General features: G+C 36.6%; 1 protein-coding gene across 1 annotated transcript in view; it reads right to left on the bottom strand.

Moving 5' to 3' along the window:
- Positions 1 to 1,173: 1,173 nt before the first annotated feature.
- Positions 1,174 to 22,262, bottom strand: part of Pnpt1 (polyribonucleotide nucleotidyltransferase 1) — a 37,111-nt gene continuing 16,022 nt past the window's right edge. The window contains exons 14-28 of the mRNA XM_051200710.1: positions 18,836 to 18,906; positions 17,513 to 17,549; positions 16,835 to 16,901; positions 16,666 to 16,755; positions 15,306 to 15,359; positions 10,631 to 10,737; positions 9,678 to 9,749; positions 9,527 to 9,590; positions 9,017 to 9,100; positions 8,336 to 8,419; positions 7,166 to 7,272; positions 7,027 to 7,082; positions 4,847 to 4,925; positions 3,994 to 4,041; positions 1,174 to 3,045 (exon numbers count right to left, since the gene is read on the bottom strand). Of these exons, the coding sequence (XP_051056667.1) occupies positions 2,887 to 3,045; positions 3,994 to 4,041; positions 4,847 to 4,925; positions 7,027 to 7,082; positions 7,166 to 7,272; positions 8,336 to 8,419; positions 9,017 to 9,100; positions 9,527 to 9,590; positions 9,678 to 9,749; positions 10,631 to 10,737; positions 15,306 to 15,359; positions 16,666 to 16,755; positions 16,835 to 16,901; positions 17,513 to 17,549; positions 18,836 to 18,906 (1,179 nt within the window). The 3' untranslated portion in view covers positions 1,174 to 2,886. The remainder of the gene's footprint in view (positions 3,046 to 3,993; positions 4,042 to 4,846; positions 4,926 to 7,026; positions 7,083 to 7,165; positions 7,273 to 8,335; positions 8,420 to 9,016; positions 9,101 to 9,526; positions 9,591 to 9,677; positions 9,750 to 10,630; positions 10,738 to 15,305; positions 15,360 to 16,665; positions 16,756 to 16,834; positions 16,902 to 17,512; positions 17,550 to 18,835; positions 18,907 to 22,262) is intronic.

Genomic DNA, 22,262 nt, shown 5'->3' with positions numbered 1-22,262 from the left:
CAGGTGAATCTCTGTGAATTCAAGGCCAGCCTGGTCTACACAAAGAAACCGTTTTGAGAACCGCCCCCCCATATATATGTATCTGTGTATATATCAACACACAATCATATAATAATGATGATAATAATAAAATATTTATTTAAAAAAAAAAAAGATGGCAGGCCGAGTAAGCCACGGAGAGCAAGCCAATAAGCAACACTCCTCATGACCTCTGCTTTTCTCAATAGACTGTGATCTGCACTACGTAAGCCAAATAAATCAGACTCCCTAAGTTGATTTTGTTCATCAACTGATGTAGAACATCAGTAGGACAGATCACTCCAACACCTTACCCCATGCCTTTCTAATTTAAAGCACCTGCTACTTCCTCAGATGTTCCATTCTTGTGTACTGCCAGATTTCTTCAAGCAGAAGTGAGCATGAACTTCAACCCTATTTGCAGAGGCAGGTGGATCTCTAAGTTTGAGGCCAGCTTGGTCTTCAAAGAGTTCCAGGACAGTCTGTAAACTTACCGAGAAACCCTACCTTGAAAAAACAAAAACCAAACAAACAAAAACAAAAAACCCCAAACCATAACTTGAACATTTAAGATGGCTTACTTAGTTAAATATGGTGCAATAATTATTATCAAGTCTGATGGCCTCAGTTTGTTTCCTGGAACCCATATAGGAGGAGAGAACCAATTCCTATAAGTTGTCCAGATCCCTACACATGCACAATGGCTCGTAAGTGCACAAAATAAATAACATACAGATTTTGAACACTAATTCATGGTATGTCAAAAACAAGGTCATAAAAGAACAATTTACAAATATCAGTATTCAGGTACTATAAAGTAGTTTTTGGTATATGACAGTCCCAGATTATAAGCTTCATTTGAGGGCCTGGTGGCAGTGGCACAAACCTTTAATCCCAACACTCAGGAGGCAGACACAGGCGAATCTAAGATGGCCAAAGCTACACAGAGAAACCCTGTCTCCAAAAAAACAAAAACAAAACAAAAACTTCATTAGAAATTATGAAAACTACCATGATTTGAAACTCTGGCTCAAATGGTAGGTTCCTGGTTTATGCAGGAGTAAGGGTACATCTGCTGCTGGTATTAGTGAGCTGTCCATTTAATTATGTGGCATTCCTCTGGAATTCCAAGAACTGGATTTGTTTCCCCCACCCCCAAATTATTAGCAGTTTAGAGTCCTTTTGAAAAATAAGAGCAAATTTAAGAAATTTAAGGATTATTGTTCCTTAAACTAGGGATTATGCTGGTTGGTCACTATTACTAAATAACAATATATCAACTATATAAATCAAACATAATTTACATTTTCAACTACTTTTCACTATTTCAGAAAGGGTATCAATGCTGTCTAATATGGCATTTTACAAAGAATAATGTTTGTTGACTTATGTATAAAATATACCTTAAAAGTCTTTGGCTTAGACCAACAGATATTTAATATCTTATGAATCAGCCCTGAGTAAAAATTCATATTTTTTATAAGATTTGAAAATGGACATAGTCTAAATTATGTAGTATTTACTTTTTTGAGGATTGATAGCATGGTTTAAATTTCAGCAATGAGCTGGGTATGGTGGTGCATGCCTTTCATTTCAGCACTCTACTGTTACACAGGTTGATCTCAGTCCCAGGCCAATCTCATCTAAGGAGTTCCCGGCTATCTAAGGCTACATAGTGGGACCTTATCTAAAGAAATGAAAATTATGACAATGAACTTGACAGTTATTTCTAGAAATTACATCACTAATCTATTTGGTTCCTCCAGCTCTTACACCAAGAATACATATCCACACAGTGCCAATTACATTCACACAAAGAACAACCTAGTGTAATTAAAAAAAAAAAAAAAAAAAAGTTGGACATGATGGCACACACCTTTAATCCCAGCAGAGACAGGTGGATTTCTGTGAGTTTAAAGCCAGCCTACAAAGAGAATTAATTCTAGAACACCTAGGGCCTTTAACACAGGGAAACCCTGTCTTGAAAATCAAAAAAGAAAAAAAATCTCTCTAACAAGAATATCATAAGACTCATTATAGTTTTGTAACTGAAAGATATCCCATTAAAAACTGAATCAAATTAGCTCCCTCAATGCCAATTAAATGTTTAATTTCTCTCAAAAAAAAGTTCTAGCTTTCAACATGCCAAGTCCTAGTATGTGGAAGAGTAGTAGGCCTGCACAATTGTGGGGCAGAGGTGAGCCATGACTAAGGAGAATAGCCATTACCATACATGAAGAGAAGGGAGGGACTGGAAAAGACCTTTAGGAGAGCATAAATGGTCTATTACTTTTCAGTAGTTTGCAATTATGACAAAAGGTAATTTCTCCTAACATATATAAATAGCTTACTTTCATTAATAAATTTACTGATTTATAATCTAAATAAAAATAAGCAAATATAGGTTGCCTGTGAAATAAAAAAGGCACATGAAATGTGTTGTGGAAGATGTGTCACACCGATTTGTTTAATAAAGAGCTGAATGGCCAATAGCTAGGCAGGATTTCCAGGTGCAGAGAATGCTGGGAAGAAGAAAGGCAGAGTTGAGAAACATGGAGGAAGCAGGAAAGCAGGACAGACAGTATGTAGATGAAGTGACTGATCCTTGGGGTACCACATACATTAATATAAATGGGTTAATTTAAGTTATAAGAGGTAGCTAAAAACAAGCTGAGTTTCATGATTAATAATTCTCCATGTCATAATTTTGGAGCTGGCTGGTGGGACAGAAAAAAAAAATCTGCCTATAGAAATGAGCACTTTAATACAAATAATCATATTTAAATTATATATAAATCTACACATTAGGCAGGACTATTAAAATTTGCTTTGCAGAATATCATTGTTAAATACTATTTCCAAAGGGAGTCAAGGGGAAGAGTTTGATGATGACTGTGAAACAGGCTCTCCCATTACAATGCTGCTTCTGTCATTTAGCGTTCTGACAGCAGTTATAGCTGGAGACTGAAGTACTTTGCGAGAAAGCCTCATTCTTCCATCAGCTGGGTCACGGCCAAAGTATTTGACCTATGTTAAACAATTTAAAGTTGACATGTAATTTCAAAGACATTTAAATTTACATGGTACAAATAAAGCACTTATTAATATTTGTATATGTCTAATAAAATCAGTAATATGTAGAGGCACACTCAATAAATATCTAGTAAATAGCTGTTACAAAATGACAAAAAGAATCAAAGCATAGTTCCCTGTTGTAATCCCAGCATTCAACAGGAAGCTTGAGTTTGACTCTAACCTGAGCTACTTTCTAAAACAAACCAACCAATAGAAAAAAAAAAAAAAGAGAGCAGACATTTAGTTTTTCAAATTAGAGTCTTCTGGTAAACTGTGTCTTTATGGTTTCTAGGTCCCTATACTGTAAGACCAAGTCACAGTTCAGATAAGGGCTCTGTATTTTCTCTACTACTCGGGGCCTATTGCATTAAGAGTACACTTTTCCATGAAGAAAGCAAACAAGGGGAAAATGCAACAGGCTTAAAATCCCCTTGGATGAAAAGCACAAACATTAGTGGAGGGAGGCTATCATGGGCCTCATCTTTTCCCCAGAGCTACTTAACAATAGGAGCAATCGATGGGGAATAAACTCGTGGCCTTACTCAGGTATAAGGAAAACACACACAGATCACCAACAATTTCTATTAATGACAGAGGACTACAAGACAGGGCCAGTTTTATTATCAGAATTCTAGACCCCAGCAACATTAAGTTAAGAAACATTTAACGTCAAGTACAGTCTCCATCAGAATTCTAGACCCCAGCAACATTAAGTTAAGAAACATTTAACGTCAAGTACAGTCTCAACTGCTAAAAGATGACAGGGCTTTCAATCATGTAATCAAGTCCAAATGGCAGTCTATATCAGTGGGAGTTCTTATTCTAGTCCTTCAAAAATACTAATTGGAACTTGAAGTACAATTCATAGCTTTTTAAAGATAATATATTGAACACAAGTACCTGAATTTCTTGGCCCACTTCTAATCCTAGGGCAGTGGGATGTTTAATCTACAAAAAAGTTAATTAGTTATATGTAATTACCTAGTAATCACAGAAGTAAATACCTCTCCCCAAGTGAAAGTTTTGCTGGTGAAATCTATTAATTACAAAGACTGAAAACAACAAAAATAGAAGAAAATGAAAACCACCCAAAACTATATGTAGATAACTACTGTTACCACATCAGTGTCTACCCTTCAAATGTCTGTTTACTGTGCACTGATAAACATGGGCTGGGATACAGCTCATTCAATACATTACTATGTTAAGAATGTTCTTTCATATGAATAACTGAAATATGATAAGTGAATATTCAAACTATAGTCCTTTAAAAAGGGCTATTCTATTTCTTTACATCTCATTATTGCAAATATTAGTGGCTGGTATACTTAAACTATTGCTAGGCAAAATATATAATTCTCAATAATTTAGGTAATTTTAATATTAGTTATTTTTAACAATTATAAAAAGTCAAGTTCTGGGCTGGGGAAATGGCTCAGAAGATGAGGACACTTGCACAAAAACAAGGACATGAGTTCAAATCTCTGACATCTGTATGAAAAGCCAGGAATAGTTTACCCATGTAACTGTGACCCCAGTGCTGTAGGGAAAGAGACAAGGGAAGATCCTTGGGACTTGCTGGCCACCAACTTAGATGAGTAGTGACAAACTACAGGCAGTGAGAGACCAAGTTTAAGGAAATGAGATGGGAGTCCCACAGCATACCCTATGCCTTCCTCTGTTCTGTTTACACATGTGTACTCACACAGTGCATACTCACTACACATACACACAAATCTAGCCTTCCTTTTACCTTCCGCTGGTCGAGTTGTGAGTTATGAAGTAGCACAGCAGTCATGTTTGGGTACAGTTTTACCATTACTCCAGTGTCTCTATAAAAAGACATAAAAGACATCAGCTTAGTTAAAACAAGAAGTATTTGTACAAACAGAAGATGCTCTCACAGATGCAGGGTGTCAAACAAATCTCTAGACTACATTCTAGGATATATTGTTTTTGTTTTTTTGTTTTTGAGACAGAGTCTCTCTATAGCCCTGGAACTCACTATGTAGACCAGGTTATCCTCGGCCTTACAGAGATGTGCCTGCCCCTACCTCCTGGGTGCTGGGAACAAAGCTGTGTACCACCGGGCCTGGCTTCTAGGATACATTCTATGAATATAAAAATTATGACATTATGACTGTAGAACATATGGTCCTCTTTTCCTCTGTCTCTTTGTCTCTGTTCCTCCCTTTCCTGTTTCATAGTACTTGGGACTGAACCTAGGACCTCATGCACAATAAGAGTGGTAGTCCTGAGCCCAAATACTTCTTTTTCAATAGGAAAATATGCCCTATATTTAAATATTTGCAACTCAAATGACCAAGAAAGATTAAGGAAAAATTTTTAGATTACATATTCACCTATGTCTCTCTTCAGAATTTATAAAATTTTATTATTTTAGATTTATTTAACATGTTTAAATGTCTTGCCTATAAGTGTATATGTATGTCTATGTACCAGTGTGTGCCTAGTACCTGTGGAGGTCAGAAGAGGGCATCAGATCTCCTGGAACTAGAGTTATGAATGGATGGCTGTGAAAAGTTCTTTTCCTTTTTTCTCTAGTCTGAAAGCAACCAATTGTATTGCTTAGTTTTCACCTATAACGTTAAACAGATTACCTCATTCTTTTATTAATTTTAAAAAACTTTAAATAAATATTCTAAATAATTTCTTCCTTTTTTTTTAAAGTGGCATTTTTGAGATAATTTCAGCTGGTAAAAATTCTTTGAGGTCGAAAGTGACTTGAAAATATGTGCTAATTAAATACCAAATAATAGCTGTAGAAACAATAATAACAGAAAGGAAAATACTAATTTGTATATTTAGGCTTACAGTTTTTGGGGAAAATAAAATTGGTGGAAAGTGTGGTTTAAAAATAAAATACAGACCTTTAATACCAGCACACTAGAGACAGAGGCGAGTTTGAAGCCAAGATATCTGTGAGTTTGAAACTAGCCTGGTCTACAGAACTAGGTCTAGAACAGCGTCCAAAGACAAAGAGAAACTCAGCCTCGAAACCCCCCAGTTTCCTCCAAAAGAAAGAAAATAAAATATGGTAAAAAATTTGGTTTAAAAAAAAATTCTGGCAAAAGAATCTAGAATAATTATATAACTATGGAAAATTACAATGTCACAGAAAATAAAATTAGCTTAAAAAAAAATTATATGGGACTAGGGATGTAGAGGACCCACATGTCCATGGTTTGATACCCAGCACTACAAAAAACAAGTCATGGTGGTGCACTCCCAGCATTCCAGAGGTGGAAGCAGGAGGATCAAAAGTTCAGAGTTGGCTGGAGAGATGGATCAGCAATTAAGAGTACTGGCTCTTTTTCCAGAGGACTTGGGTTTGAGTCTCAACATCAACATGGATGCTCACATTTGTCTGTAACTCTAGTTCAAGGGAATGTGATGCCTTCTTCTGCTTCTGTAGGTACCAGAAACACATGCTGCAAGACATACATGTAAGCAAAACAACCATATCTATCTCTATCTCTATCTCTATCTCTATCTCTATCTATCTATCTATCTATCTATCTATCTATCTATCTATCTATCTATCTATCTATCTAAAGATAAACACAACAAAACACAAAAGGGAGTAGGGCTGGAGGGAAGTTCAGTGGTTAAGTGCATGCACTTCCTGGTCTTACAGAGAACTCAGATTCAATTCCCAACACCTGCCTAGTGGCTCACAATCACCTAACTCTAGTCTCCAGCAATTCAACATCCTCTTCAGGCACTGCATGGTGGGTATATGCAGGCCAAACATCCGCACACATAAGCATAAAGAGAGAGAACAGTTATTCCCAGCTACATACAAATCCCCCTTCCTTCCCTGCCCCCCCCACAGTTATTGGCATATATCTAAATACAAAGTGAATTTGGGTTTGCAGTAAAAAGCAAAACCCATTGTTTATTTATAATTACCTGATTTCAGTTATTGTAGCGGTATAAACGGCTCCAAATTCTAATTGTTGCTCTTGCTGTAAAGTGAAAAATAAATTATTAGGTTAAATAAAGCTAACAGTAAAAAGTAGGGGAAAACTATCCTAAGATCTATACTTACATCATCTCTGCAAATATCAGTAATGAAGTCTCTTGCCTCATGCATTGCACTAGGTGTTGGTGCAAATATGGAGAAGGTTTCTTCATCAACTTGACTAATTGTTACACCTTAAGAATAAACCCAGCATCATGGTGAGGGGTGCAAAAGACAAAAAAAGAGGTAGCTTAATATGTTAAATTTAACAAGCTCATGCCAAAGGAGACTAATCAAGAGTGAGCATAGGAACAAGGAGGGCTCTGAAAGCAGCTGGGTTTGGTTTCTGTGTCTATGCTGTTTTCTAGTGAAGGAATCACTTGCTATGAAGTACACAGTGATGTCCTGCCAGGTGCTGGGCATTTCCCGTGGATTTAACAGCGAACGAACCACGTCCTAGCATAGCAGGGCTTATTTTTTAAGGCTTTTAATTATGCTCTTTAATTATGACTAGAAACTGTAGCAGAATGCTTTCAACATCATTTATTTTTTTCATTCCTTAAGAATTAATTATTCAGTTTCTCACTCCTAACATTGGTTAAGGCCACTCTGCCTCTTGTTTTTTAACAAGCCTAAACTACTAGTTCATCCCAATATTGCTTCTAGAAGAAACAAGTTAAAACAGGACATATACTCTTGTTTTTGTTTGTTTTGAAACAAAGTCTCAAATAAATGTGCACATAGCTGGCTGTCTTGAAACTTAATATGGCTAATCTGGAGCTCACTGAGAGCACTCACTGTGCCCCTCAGTGTACCTGGCCTCTATGTACTCTTTAAATAAAAGGACCTAAAGGAAACCAAGTCCAAGCTGCACAAGTAGGAGTACTTACTGAGTTACAAAATACTACACATTATTCGGGAATGTTAAATTTTAAATGTGAAAAGAGTATGATGGATTTTTGTCATCTTTTTTCTGAGACAGGGTCTTGCTACGTTTGTCCTCCAGGCTGTCATCAAATACTGGGATCATGCACATGGCCTACCATGCTGCTTTATCCTGCTACAATATAGTTGAGTATTAAGATGTGCTAATTTACAGAAGAATCACACAGAAAACTCACAGGGAAGAAATCTTGAACTTTTATTCTGATCTTTCTCTTATCTCTCAAATAACATTTTGGGAGTAACATAATAGAGATGAAATATCAAACATGGTTTGGCATTTAATAATACTCCCAAACTTGAGACAACTTTTACCTGTGTCAGCCTGAAGTTTTTTTAAGTGAAATCCACCAGGTCCAACAAATTTTGCTCGTTTTGATAATGGAACCTTAACTGTTTCTGAAATGTAATACAATGATGTAAAGAAGACAAAAATATATGAACCTATACAAATCTTTCATTATGAAATAGAAGAAATTTGTTATGATTAAAATTATTGAAAAAAAAGTACAAAAAGTATGTTTGGTTTTCTTTCGATATCAACAAATTTATTTTCAAAGTGATATATAAGAACACAGAAATTTTATGTATTTATCATGAGTGATGTTTTAATACTTGTAAGCATAATTGTTCTCACCTTTCCATTTCTTTATGGAAAGAACATTTTAAATATTTTGTCTAGGGCTGGTACGATGGCATGGGCTGCCAAGCCTGACAGCCTGAGTTCAATCCCAGGACTCATACGGCACAAGGAGAATCAATTCCCACAACTTAGCTCTGATTGCCAGACACACAGTGTGGCTGGCCTGTGCATCCTACCCACTTGCACATACAAATAAATGAATGATTGCAACAGAATCCTTTTCTTTGAAAGTATTTAGTAATAAAAGTACTTAAATATTTTTATTTTGTTAAGAGAAAAATATTTTAAAAGTAGTAACAAATGTTTAAACATTAATGTTTATCAAGCCATCAGTAATAATTTTAATGTCTTACCTACAACTGGTCCATTTTCTTTTCTAGATGTTCGAGGTTTTGAAATTGCCCTGCTCATTATCTGTAATATTTCCTTCTTGGCCACTAGAAAAAATATCAACAGAATTAAAGTTGTAATCCCATCAACTAAGTGTGACCTGCAAGTTTCACTCTCGGTTTTTCTGATGTACAATTAAAACACTCACTCTGTACTGGAAGCTCTTCATATTCCAATTATCTTAAAAAGTAATTTCTATTCCTCATTCACTTCCCTAAACTCCTAGCTTAGAAAATTAAAATTTCACTGTTCTTTCATTTGGGTAGTACGTCATGTGATCAATAATGAATACTTGATCCTGTTAAGTTACAGGGCTCCATTCCTCTCGTTTTGAAGGTACCAGGCATCTGACTCCATACAAGCAAACATTCTTCGTCAGCTACCCTGGTATGTTAGAGCGAGCTCAGTGGGAACTATAGGTGCCATTAACAAACCAGACAGAAATGAGAGCAGCATAAGGTATATTGACTTACCTGATGCTTGCTGAATGGCTTCCATTACAATTTTAATTGGTATTCCAGGTAATTTAATATCAGCCTAATATAGAACAGCCAAATAAATAAATAAGTACACGCTAGCCCACACCACTATTTAAATATTTTAAAAAATGACACAAGATGGTACCTGTAATGCAGTTATTCCCTTATTTGTACCGGCTATTTTGAAATCCATGTCACCATTGTAATCCTCAATTCCCTTGAACAATTCAAGAAATTATGGTAAAGTTAAAAAAAAAAAAAACAAAAAAAAACACACAATTCACCCATAGTCACTGTAGAAGAATTTCAGGTGCTAGCTCTGGAAATAAGCTGCATCCTTTAACACTAAATGCAGGTGGAAGTAAGCTGCATCCTCTAGCATTAAATGCAGGAGCCACCTCTGCTGCTTGGCTGCTGCTCCAGTACACAAAGCCTGTCATTGGAAATATCATCTTATGTTTAGCTCATGCCTCTTCCTAATAAAAACATAAAAATTAATTTACAATTGCCCCAAGGGAGTCATTCTGGATAAGTATATAGTAATATATATCCTTTAAAATTTGAGGCAAACAGAGGAAAAAAAAACACTGCATCTCTACTCCTGAAGTACAAGCATTCTTCCAATGGTTTTCACCCATCCTAATACTGAGACTCTTTTAACACAGTGGTTCTCACCCTTCCTAATGCTGCAACCCTTTAATATAGTTCCTCATATTGTGCTCACCCCAACCATAAGATTATTTTTGTTGTTACTTCGTAACTTTAATTTTGCTACTGTTATGAATTGCAATGTAAATATCCTGTTCCACAACAGTCTTAGATGATTCCTGTGAAAGTGTCATTTGAACCCCTCCAAAGGGGTTGGTACCCACAGGTTGAGAACCACTGTTCTAGCCTGAGGCTTCTATTTGCTTTTTTTAATTTGGAAGGGGGGGATACAGGGTCTCACTACATGGCTCATGTTGGCCTGAACTTGTTATGTAATCTAGGTTAGACTAAGACTAGTGATTTTTCTGCCTCTGCCTATACAGGAATATGCCACTATAACTGGCCTAAGCATGTACTTTTAAATAACACTTGTAAATATTTCAAACTTGCCAGAATATCTGTCAGCAAACGATAATCTTCTATTTCCCCTTTCTCTGGATTGGTTTTGGTAACCAATCCCACTGCTACACCTGCAACAGCAGATGAAATTGGGACCCCTATAATTAAAAAAAGAAAAGAAAAAAAGTTTGTGAATAATCAACACAAAACAAGTTGAAACTCTTCTGTTGATATTATTTTAAATGTTAGGCAATGGTATTCTCTAAGTCACCAAATCAAGCTGAAAAATCCCTATCTTACTTCCTTTTGACCCTTTAATAATAACTTGTAAAGAGGCAGATAATAACTATATTTGGCAAAACCTGACAGCAAACTCTTAAGTTATCTATGCTCTATTTTGCTTTTTGTTCCTTCTTTGAACCCTGTATTTGGTAAATTTTCTAAGCCTGAACCTTTCAGTTCACTTCCCCACAGCAGTACTATGAGAAGAGCCTTCTAGAAAATTTCTATATACAACTGTAAATGTAAACACAATCTTTAAATTCTTACTCATGAGAAATATGATGTATGCATTATCTGGTACCCTGCCCTTTATATCTAATAGCAAACCTATTGCATATTAATCCCCATACATGTAATGAATAAATATTAAAAAGTATGTTTTCTTTATTATTTTGAGATATGATTTTACTATGTCGTTGGGTGGTTTTAAGCTCACAATCTCCCTAACATAGTCTCCCAAGTGCTATGGTTACAATATGAAGTATGCACCACCATGCATGGCTCCCATATATGAAACAATTTTTAAATTAAGACGGGAGTTCATTGTGTAGTCCTGGCTAACCTTGAACTCACAGAGATATGTCTGCCTCTGCCTTAGCAGTACCAGAATTGAAGATATGGTACACCATTCCCAGATAAAACACAATTTTTAAATTTTTATTTTATGTTGTGTATTTAAGTATAGACACATGTGATATTTTGCTTATGATCTAACAAATAAAGCTTGCCTAAAGATCAGAGCTCTAAGCTGGTGACACTAGTTAGCCATAGAGGTCCGGCAGTGGTGGTACACACCTTTAATCCCAGCAATTGGGAGACAAGGCAGAGGGATCTCTGTGAGTTCAAGGCCACTCTGGGCTACACAAGACTGAATCTGTCTAAAAGAGACATTGCTCACACAAAGGTGATCTCAACACTTGGGATCCCACGCCTTTAATCCCAGCATTAGGGAGGAATATAAGGTGGGAGAAGACAGGAGCTCAGTGCAGTCTGAGGTTTGGTGGGAACTAGTGTGAGGACAGGATCACCATTTTGGTCTGAGCATTGGTAGAGGTGAGAACTCTCTAGTGGCAGGCTGCTTTGCTTCCCTGATCTTCAGTTTTAACCCCAATATCGGTCTCTGGGTTTTTATTATTAAGACCAATTAGAATTTGTGTTCTTCTTTGTGCATGTGGAGATCAGAGGACAACTCTGTGGAGTCTGTTCTCTCCTTCCACTCTGTGGGAACATGGGATCCAACTTCCATCATTAGGCCTCTATGCACTGTACTGAACCATCTATTCTGATATGCCATAGGAGTTAAAAGAGCTTAAAAGGGTGTAGATGCTTATACTTGTTCAAACTACCTTCCAAAGATCTATACTTCAATGTGTGCGCATGCGTATGTGTATTAGATACAGGGCCTCACGTGGACCAGGATGGCTTAGAATTTGTTACACAGCCAAGGCTGTCTTTGAACTCTACAGTTTTACTTAATAATTCTTGTTATTTTTGCTAACTGAAAAAGTAAAAATGGTTATTTTAAAATATTTATTTGTTGGTTTCTTTTTGATTTATTTAATGTGGCACAATTTTATTTTGTTTTGTTATTTGTCTTTTCGTACTGACTTGTATGAATTCTTGAAAACCTTTTCTTCTCTAAATGCTGTAGGAGCGCTTCCATTTCAAGCAGTAGATTGCTATTATATTAAAATGTGTTATTGCTTAGCTTGTTCACTTTGATAACAGTGAGGGTTTTGGGGGAGTAAAATTTTTAGTGTATGAAATTATGGTTCCTAGAATTTACTTACAAAGACATTTCTTCTCCAAGTTTTGGTAAAAGCCTTTTGTTTTCTCTCTTTTCTTTAAAGTTTTGACCACTTGGAATTTATTTCAGAATAAAGGAATGTGAAGGATAACTCCTTTCATTATAAGCTACCTTACCTATACTTTTGGTTTTAACTACTACTGCACTGATGTCTTTTTTTTTTATTTTTAAAGATTATTTTACTTTATGTATGGGTGTTTTGCCTGAATGTATGTCAGTGTACCAAGTGTGTACCCGCCCACTGCCAGTGGATACTGGAAGAGGGTAATGGATTCCCTGGAACTCAAGTTACAGATGCCTGTGAGCCACCATATGGGGTTCTGGGACCAAATCCAGGCCCTCTACATAAGCATCAAGTGCTTTTAACCAATGAGCCACCTCATCAGCAATTCCTACAATGGTATCTCAACTGCCTATTCCCTCAACCTGGATCCCTTGGCCACGGCCTGGATCTGCTTAGACAAACTGTTTCCTGGAGTTTTCTTATGAAATACAATTAATAAAACTCTCCATAACCTGCTCTTAGGTTTGTTTGTTGTGGTGATGGGTGTGCTTAAAGCAAATGCTCCTGCACACTAAGTAAGCACTGCGTCACTCGGTTATACCTGCAAAATGGAGATTGGTTAAAGACTGATTTTTCTAATCATGCGTATGAGTGTGCTATACTTGGGGGGTAAGAGGTGCTGATGTTATAAGCAGAAGTGGGTGCTGGGAACTGAACTTGGTCCTGTACAAAACCAGTATATACTCTTAACTTCTGGGCCATCACCCTAGCCCCAAGCTGGGGAGGATCCAAAAATGTTTAGGACATTTGGGTGGTTTGGATGAAGCTCATAGACTCATATTTAAACACCTGATCCCCAGTTTGTGATGCTGTTTGGGAGGTGGTTAGGCCTTATGGGAGGCAGGCTTTGAGAGTTCATAGACTGGCCCATTCCTAGCTTGCTCTGTTTTCTTTTTGCAGTTGAAAATATGCTCTCTCAGATTCCTGTTCCTGCAGACATGCCTGACACTTGCTGCCATGCTTCTGTTTGCCATGATGGATTCTTATCCCTCTGGAATTGTAGGCCAAATCAAACCCTTTACTTTTTATAAGTTGCTTTGGTAATATTTTATCACAACAACAGGAAAGTAACTAATATAGACACAGTTTATATACTGTTCCTAGAGATTCAGTGTTCATATTATTAAACTACTCATTTAAAAAAGATTTGCTTATGGTGTGGCTCATGCTTGCAATCCTAGGACTTGGGAGGTAGAGGCAAGAGAATCAGAAGTCCACTGTCTTGGATTGATCTTTGTCCACAGTCTTAAAATGTTTTCTGGTACGGTATGGTGGCATATTCTGTAATCTGGTCAGCCTTGTCTACATAGCAGGTTCTAGGTTACCCTGAACTATATAACTCTCTCAGGGGTGATACGGGTAGGGGTGAGGGCGTAGTCTTTTATCTTCCAAATAGTGTTTTCCAGAGTTCTTTAGAGATAGGTTCTTACTATGTCACTTTGGAGTTCTTTAGAGATAGGTTCTTAGTATATCACTTTGGCTGGCTTTGAACTCAGAGATCTGCTAGTCTCTTTCTCTGAAGCAGCTTGAACATATAAGACCTTAAAGCCCATCCTACACTGAGTGACACACTTCAACCAACAAGGTGGACTCCCTATGAATCAGGCATTCAAACACATAAGAGTCTCTGGGGGCCATGCTTATTCAAACCACCACAGAGGATGAGCCAAAGAGGAAGTGAAGCAGTCATGTGAGTGTATTTTAATATTACTTAGAAACATTATCACTTGGTACACAGTCTCCTACTACTGCTTCTGGATCAAGTTGTAGAACTCCCAGTCTTCCTCCATGCTGCCATGCTCTCCACCATGGTGATTATGGACTGAACCTCTCAACTATAAGCCATCCAATTGTTTTTCTTTGTCAGAGTTTTCTTTGTCATGGTGTCTTTTCACAGCAATAGAAATCCTAACTAAGACATCCTCCTTTTTGCATTTAATATCTGTGTTGAGAATTTTACAACTTAGCAGAGAAATCCTTGTGTATCCTCTCTAGTAACTTTGGGCGCCTCTGCCCTTTCTTTTTGAGTGCACTGTAACTGTTTGCCAGATAATGCTTTTTTCTTTTAGTATCACAGACGGGGATTGCATCAAACTACTTTCAGTATACCTTCCTATAATTTTGAGCACATTTTTGGGGTGCTACTCTCTCCATGGCTACTGTGCACTGACTTAAAAGATTATAGCGTTGCTTTGTCTTATGGATTCTAATGCTTTTGTTAACGAATTGAAATTGCTTTATTGACTGGAATCAATTCTGGAAAGTCTCCACTTTTGGAAGGGGAGAAAGTTCACTGGGTCACCAAGGCAAGTATATAATTTTCAGTGTATTAGAAATATTCAGTCTTTTAGTTGAAAATAAGAACTTCAGCCAATATCTTTCTGGTGTTCTACTTTGTAATTATCTTGTGTCTGGCCTGGGTTGGTAATCTATAATCTGATTTTAACTTATTAAATCCAATTTAAACAAATCTTTTATTCTGTGGCAAAGAAATATACATATATATATATATATATGTGTGTGTGTGTAATATACATGTAAAATACTAACAGCTTTGAGACATAATTTTTTACCTGCATCCATTAATGCCAAACTTCCACCACAAGCAGATGCCATAGAAGATGACCCTATTGGAAAAGAAAAAAAAAGAAAAAGAAAAGAAAAAAAGAACCACTTGTACCATATGATTTCTTAAAATGTAGAAAAATGACTGGTGTCATCTCCTTATAATACATCACACTTGAACATAAACAGTAGAAAACAGTCAATAGTCTTTTCTTTCTTCTTTGTAAAATCACTTCAGGGGCTGCAGAGATGACTCTGGGTAGGATTGTTTTCTTTGTAAGTTTGGATCCCTAGCACCCATAATAAAAGGCTGGGTATGTGGCCATATGTGCATGGAACTCTGGTGCCATGAGGTGCAGAAGCAGGAGGGTTGCTGTGGCTTGCTGGCTGCCAGCCTAGCTCCAGGATCAGGGAGAAATCTTGTATCAAAGGAATAAGGTAGCAAGTGATAGAGCAGGAGATATGATTTTCTTCTCTGGTTTCTGTGTGTCTGCCAACCCTACCCCTCACAGTCACACCTACAACCACACAAATATATAAACAAATAAATAATATAAAGACATTTAAGTCAATCTCTCCTAAGTTACAAAGTATGTAGCAACACGGCACAATATGGTAGTCACTACCCAACAAATAATTTAGTTTCTCTACTGAGTATTGAATAAGATTCCCATTATTATGAAGCATTCAATTGTGCAGTTTTGCTGCAGAGATTCTGAGCACAGGAAACTTCCCAGAAGGAGTAGCAATATTTTTGTTGCCTTAATCAGTAGATACAGGGGCCCTAGCTCTCTCACTGAATCAGAAGTCCAGTCACCACTAGTGGAGAACAGAAAAAGTCTTTAATTTAGAGGCTGAGCTAACTTTGGTGTTGCCCTGAAATCTGTGACCACCTGACATGACTGCTACCCATGAAGAATCCTGCCTCTTCCATCTCAGTGACTATACCTAGTCTTTATACAAGGACTAATTTAATCTATTAAACTTTGACCTCTTAGCCTCATTTCTTTCTTGGTATTCAGTTATTTATTATTTATCTCTCATATGTAGCAGCTATCCTTTGCCTGATGGATTCCTATCCAAGCTTAACTTGCTCTGCTATTTGTTTGTAAAAAAAAAAAAAAAAAAAAAGTACAGTTACCCAAATTTGGTGTATTACACCAAGAGAAATAACTTGTTTTTAAAGAGCTTTCAAAAGTTAGTATCTAAGAACAGATTCAAAATAAGGGTGTGATCAATTTAACATATTTTCTCATGCAGCAGGCCTTAGACTCTGTAGAAGTAATCATGACAACACAGCCTTAGGAAAGTGAAGATTGTATCAGGGAGTCTAGTCTTCTCTAGGAAAGAAACACTCCAATATCATACCATTTGACTCAAGGACTTCAGACGTGACTCTTATGGTAAAAGGAAAGTCTTTGGGAATAACAGGACATAACGCTTTCTCAGCAAGAGCACCTAAATCAGAACACACAACAATGAGCAAAATGCACTAAGTCTTTCTAATAATACAATACAAGCTAAGAACTGTACTCACCATGCCCAAGTTCTCTTCTATTCATACCACTAATTTTGCCAGTTTCATTGGTTGCATAAGGAGGAAACTTCAAAACAAAACACACACATGTAAGTGATATGGAAAGATGCCTAAGATACAGTACCAAAACAACAAAATAAATTATAATAGAATCCCACTTTTATTCTAAAAAGTATATTATCCACCCACCCACCCATCCATCCATCTATATATAAATCTATCATGTATCCATGTACTTGTCTGTTTGGAAGATGTCTGAAAAATATGATGTACCACATTACTAAAATTAGCTTTTTGTACTGTGTAAGTAGACTAGAAGGTTGGAAATTTATTTCTTTTAAAGATCTATTTATTTTTAGTTTATATATACAAGTGTTTTGCCGGCATGTATGTCTGTGTACATGTATGCCTGGTGCCTATGGAAGCCAGAAGAAGGTGTTGGACTTGAAGTTAGAAGTGGTTATAAACCACCATGTGGGGAGTTGGGAATAGGGACTTATTGACCGGAAAGCTACTCATCTACATCTCTTTTCTAAGCAATAAAACAATTACTAAATCAGCCTTCACGGACAAATGGTAAAACATTAATGGGAGTGGGCACACAATCAAGTTCTCTTAGTTTTTATGTATTCTAGAAATTTTTCACATTAAAAATGTTGGGGGAAAAAATGATCTTACCTCATAGTGTAGCATGAAATTTTTATCTTTTACCCCACTATAAGAAAAAGGAATAATATTAAAAACATTATAAAGACATAAACAAATTTACTTCCATAAATCACTAAAAATGATTTCTCATGCTTTTAGAAAAATAACTGAGTATTGATGAATAAACCCTGAAGAAGGAAATTTTTTTGTTTGTTTGTTTTTTCACAGTCCTTTGCTATGCTGTCCAGGTTGGTCTCAAACCCCTCACTTAGGCAATGTTCCTGCTTTAGCCCCTTGAGTGGCTGAGAGAAATGTCTGCATACAGCTGGGACTTACAATTGAATTTTAAGATTGATTGTGGAAAAAATTTTTCTTCAAAAGAAAAAAAAGTATTTTGTTACTGTTTTTCAGAGACAGGGTCTCATGTATCTAGGCTGCCCTCCAATTTGCTATGTAGTCAAGGACAGCCTTGGGCTGGCTCCTGCTCTTCCTGCCTCTACCTCCTCCTCAGTGATCTGACTACAGATGTGCACCACTGTGTCCGATTTGGGTGATGACAGAGACTGAATCCAGGATCTTGTTTACATAAGGAAATACTCTACCAACTGAGCTACAAACATTTCCAGTCTCTAAACTGTTTATTATATACATGAAAAACGGCAGTGGAAGTAGCAATCCTGAAAACTTTAGGGGATACTACTATCAGTTAGGCAGGAAGGCTATGAGTCTCAAGACCATGATGCAGTGGGGCTGCTGGAGACACTACCTTAAGCAAATGAACAGTTTTACTACTGCGTTTGTAGAAATAGGAGGGAAGCACAAAATTTCATTATCAGTTGAGACCAGACCGTTTTCATCAATAGTCTCTGGCTTATTTTAGTACCTGGAACTCATTCTTATAATACAAAACTTATACAAGATTACCTGAGAAGTTGGTCCTGGGGCATGTTTTTAAGGACATAAGCTAAACAGTATCACATTACAGAAGGAATGTTTTGCAAATGTGGTCCAAACCATCTATTTAGGAGAAAACATGGTCCACCAACAAAGAAGTATCCTTTACAATTCTGACTGTGTAGACAGAAAACAAAGTATACAGAGACACAGCCTATAAAAGTAATAACCAAGTTAGCTATGGTGACTCATAGCTATAATCAGAAGGTTGAAGCAATCAGAAGGTTGAAGCAGGGTGATTGCTATGAACCCGAAGCCAGCCTGAGCTACAGACTAAGGCCTTATCTCAAAAGAGCAAACAAACAGAACAGAGTTTGCTAGTGACGACAGTAGAATAACATACACAAAAAAAGACTATTTATCAAAAGAACACAAAATATAACATAGAATATAACTTACTTTATAGCTGTTATAATTTGATCTGACTTAATACTGGATTCTAATGAATCAAATGTAACAGTACAGAGTACCTAAGAAAAGAACAAAATTATTCTTTAAACTTTAAAATAGTAACAACAAAGATTAAAACCAAAAGGAAATATTCAGGTATATGAGTATACATACATACAAACATGCAGATATAGTTTGTTCATCTGCTCATTTTTGTTTTTGTTTTGTTTTGGTTTTGTGTGTGTGTGTGTGTGTCTGTGTTTGTGTGCTGGGGACTGAAGTAAGGGCCTTGCATACTAGATATACTCACAGCCCAAACTAAAAATATCTGGCAAACTTAATTCTTCTAAGAGAAAAAAGGGTATAAAATACAAATACATACTTAATGCTAGCCATAGCAGTTATTACAGTAAATATATATTCACCCTGAAATACTCAAGCTGATTGTAAATCTCAACAATCCAAAAGGCTAACACATAGCCTAAGTATGGCTCACTAGGGCTGCTGAGGGAGAGAAAGAGGAAATGTTATTCCATAAAAGAAGCCTCAACAGAGGTTCAGTTAAAAAACAAAACAAAACAAAAAACCTGTCTGGGGCAGAGCAGTGGTGGTGCACGCCTTTAATCCCAGCACTCTGGAGGCAGAGGCAGGTGGATCTACAGAGCTAGTTCCAGGACAGCTAAGGCTGTTACACAGAGAAACCCTGTCTCAAAAACAAACAAACCTGCCTTTTTAAAGAAAAGTTAATCTTTGTAGATTTAAAACACAGCATAGAGACTGATTCACAGTACAACATTCCCAAGGTTCAACATCAGCAGCAAGAAGCAGGAAACATCCTTAAGAGAAAAGATGAGGAATGGAGCACAACTCCCAGCTAAAATCTGGATTAACATCAAAGACTTCTTGCACCTAGACTTACTCCCAAGGGCACTGAACAATGACCAAGTCAGAGAACATAAAGATAGATATACAGACACAACTATACAGAGGTTGTCGGTAGCCCAGCACTTAAGTAGCATGATCCCGAGCTCAATCTTAAACATGGGAGAGAGGGAAGAGGAGATGAAAAGGAAAATGGAAGCCATGCACTTTGATAGAGTCTGGCATATGCATTTGCAATTCCAGGAGAGAAAAAAGTGACAAAGGAAAAATATTTGAAAAATAATAGCTGAAACTTGTCAGGCTTAATGAAAAAACACATTTATAGATTAATGCTTGAAATTTTAAGTATGATATAGTTCAAGAAAAGTACCTTTTCATATACTGCTGAAATACAAAGATGAAGAATGTATTTTGACATCACCCACATACAAACAATAAGTAACATATAGGAATGGTTTGAACGAGTCCTTAGCAGATAAAAAATAAGGAACAACAAATACTACATTTTTATCCGCTCAAAGAAAGAAAAAGCACCTCCCACCACAATCAGTTCATAATTCTAAATCAAAAAAGGACTAAATATAATAAACAGAAGCATTGACAGATTAGCAAAGAAATAAGAGTCTATCTGAAGTTAGTCTGGTAAGAATGATGGAAATAATCTTACTGAAAAGTCAGATCTTCAGGTGTCAAAATAGCTTTTACTGAAAATACCTCATCTTCAGAAACTAATTTTCTGCCAACTTTACAACCAAGTCCATAATAGGTCTTGAGAGCATTTAAAGCTATGTACAAAACCTGTTTCTCTACCATGCATTCAGCCTATTTAACTAGCCTTTAAGAATGCAATCTAATCAGCCTTTTCTTTGTTCCAGAATATTGTGTGTGTGTGTTTGTGTGTGTACATTATATGTCATGATGGTCATTTGCTAACAGCAGCCAATAGGCTGAAAACTACCTTAAAGAAAACATGTACCCACCATAACTGTATGTGGCAACAGTAGATGTAATTTCTTCCCTTGTGAACTCCGGTAATGAATTAAGAGTCTTCATTCCTTTTCCATATTGCGTTTTCTATGCTGTGCTGTTCAATAAGCATAGAGCAAAGTACATTGTCGGAAACAGACAAGAGTGGCAGATGGAAGACACAGGAAGTGGAGACTTCAAACTTGGGCTCACTCTTGACCTAAACTATAAACTACTTCAGAAGGAAGACTCTTTTCTTTGATGTAGCACTGACACATTTTCAAGTTATTAAGAATACCAGAAATGGCAAACATGTGATTCAGTATAAAAATAAAAGATTATCCTTTTCTTTTTCAAAATGCATATGATTGATCAAAGTAAAAGTTATAGTCCTATCTTGTGGGCATATGGCACATGTAGATGTAACTCAACACAACTAGAGCATAAAGGATGGGAGGGGATGAAAATCCATGGAAATACCCGAATGTTTCCTTATTTTAACTCTAAGATTCAGAGAAACCAAAGATTCTACCATTCCAGAGAAATGATGCATAGCTGTATTGATAAAGCAAACAGAAAACTAAAACAACATTCTGGTAAATATCCAAGGTAACAGGAGGAACAGGGAAACAAAAGAGGTGGGTCAAAGAGAAATAATGAAGTAACAGACATCAGTCATTAAATTAAGCATAAATTGACCACACTCTCCAGTTAAAAGGCAGAGACTAAAAGCAGAGGTAACACAAGTATCCAGAACATTTAACTGGACATATCTTTTTGTTTAATTGTTTGTTTTTTGAGACACAGTTTCTCTGTGTAGCTTTGGAGGCTGTCCTGGAACTCGCTCTGTAGACCAGGCTGGCCTCGAACTCACAGAGATCAACCTGCCTCTGCCTCCCGAGTGCTGGGATTAAAGGCTTGCACCACCGACGCCCGGCAATTGGACATATCTCTAATATTTCATTGAAAGCCACAAGAGGAAATGAGTCAAAGGTGACACACTATATTCACTGTAAGCACTGATTCAAACTGTAAAACTACCATTTCTTTCTCAAATGAATATATTTAATTCACTGCAATTCCAATTTCATTCTAGAAAGACTGTTTGAAACTGACAAAATTCTCACATTCAAATGAAGGAACAAATGTACCAAGAAAAGCTGAAACAATTTTGTGAGGAAGGGTATGTAAACAAGGAAGATGTACTTCATAGACATTAAGGACGTGTACCCCAAAGGCTTGATAGTGAAAATGATACTGGCCCAGAAAATCGACAAAACAATGAAGAAAGTATAGTCTAAAAATATATTTATACGCTTTGAATGTAAGTTGTTATAAAAAAAAATCAGTGGGAAAAATAAATGACTGGTGGATTTCACTATAGACCATACACAGCAATATATTCTAAATTAACTGCCTAAATTAATACCCAGTAGTTAAAAGGAAGAAAAAAATAGGTGCATAATTTTGTCACTCTGGGAATAAGGAATGATGTTCAAAAATAAAAATAAAAATAAAAAAAGAAATGGAGTAACCATATCAGAACTCAAGATTTCATGCTAATTCTATACACCCAGAGGCTACTGTA

This window comes from Phodopus roborovskii, unplaced genomic scaffold (genome assembly GCF_943737965.1).
Source record: "Phodopus roborovskii unplaced genomic scaffold, PHOROB, whole genome shotgun sequence".
NCBI lineage: Eukaryota > Metazoa > Chordata > Mammalia > Rodentia > Cricetidae > Phodopus > Phodopus roborovskii.
This window is presented reverse-complemented; position numbering and strand designations above follow the sequence as displayed.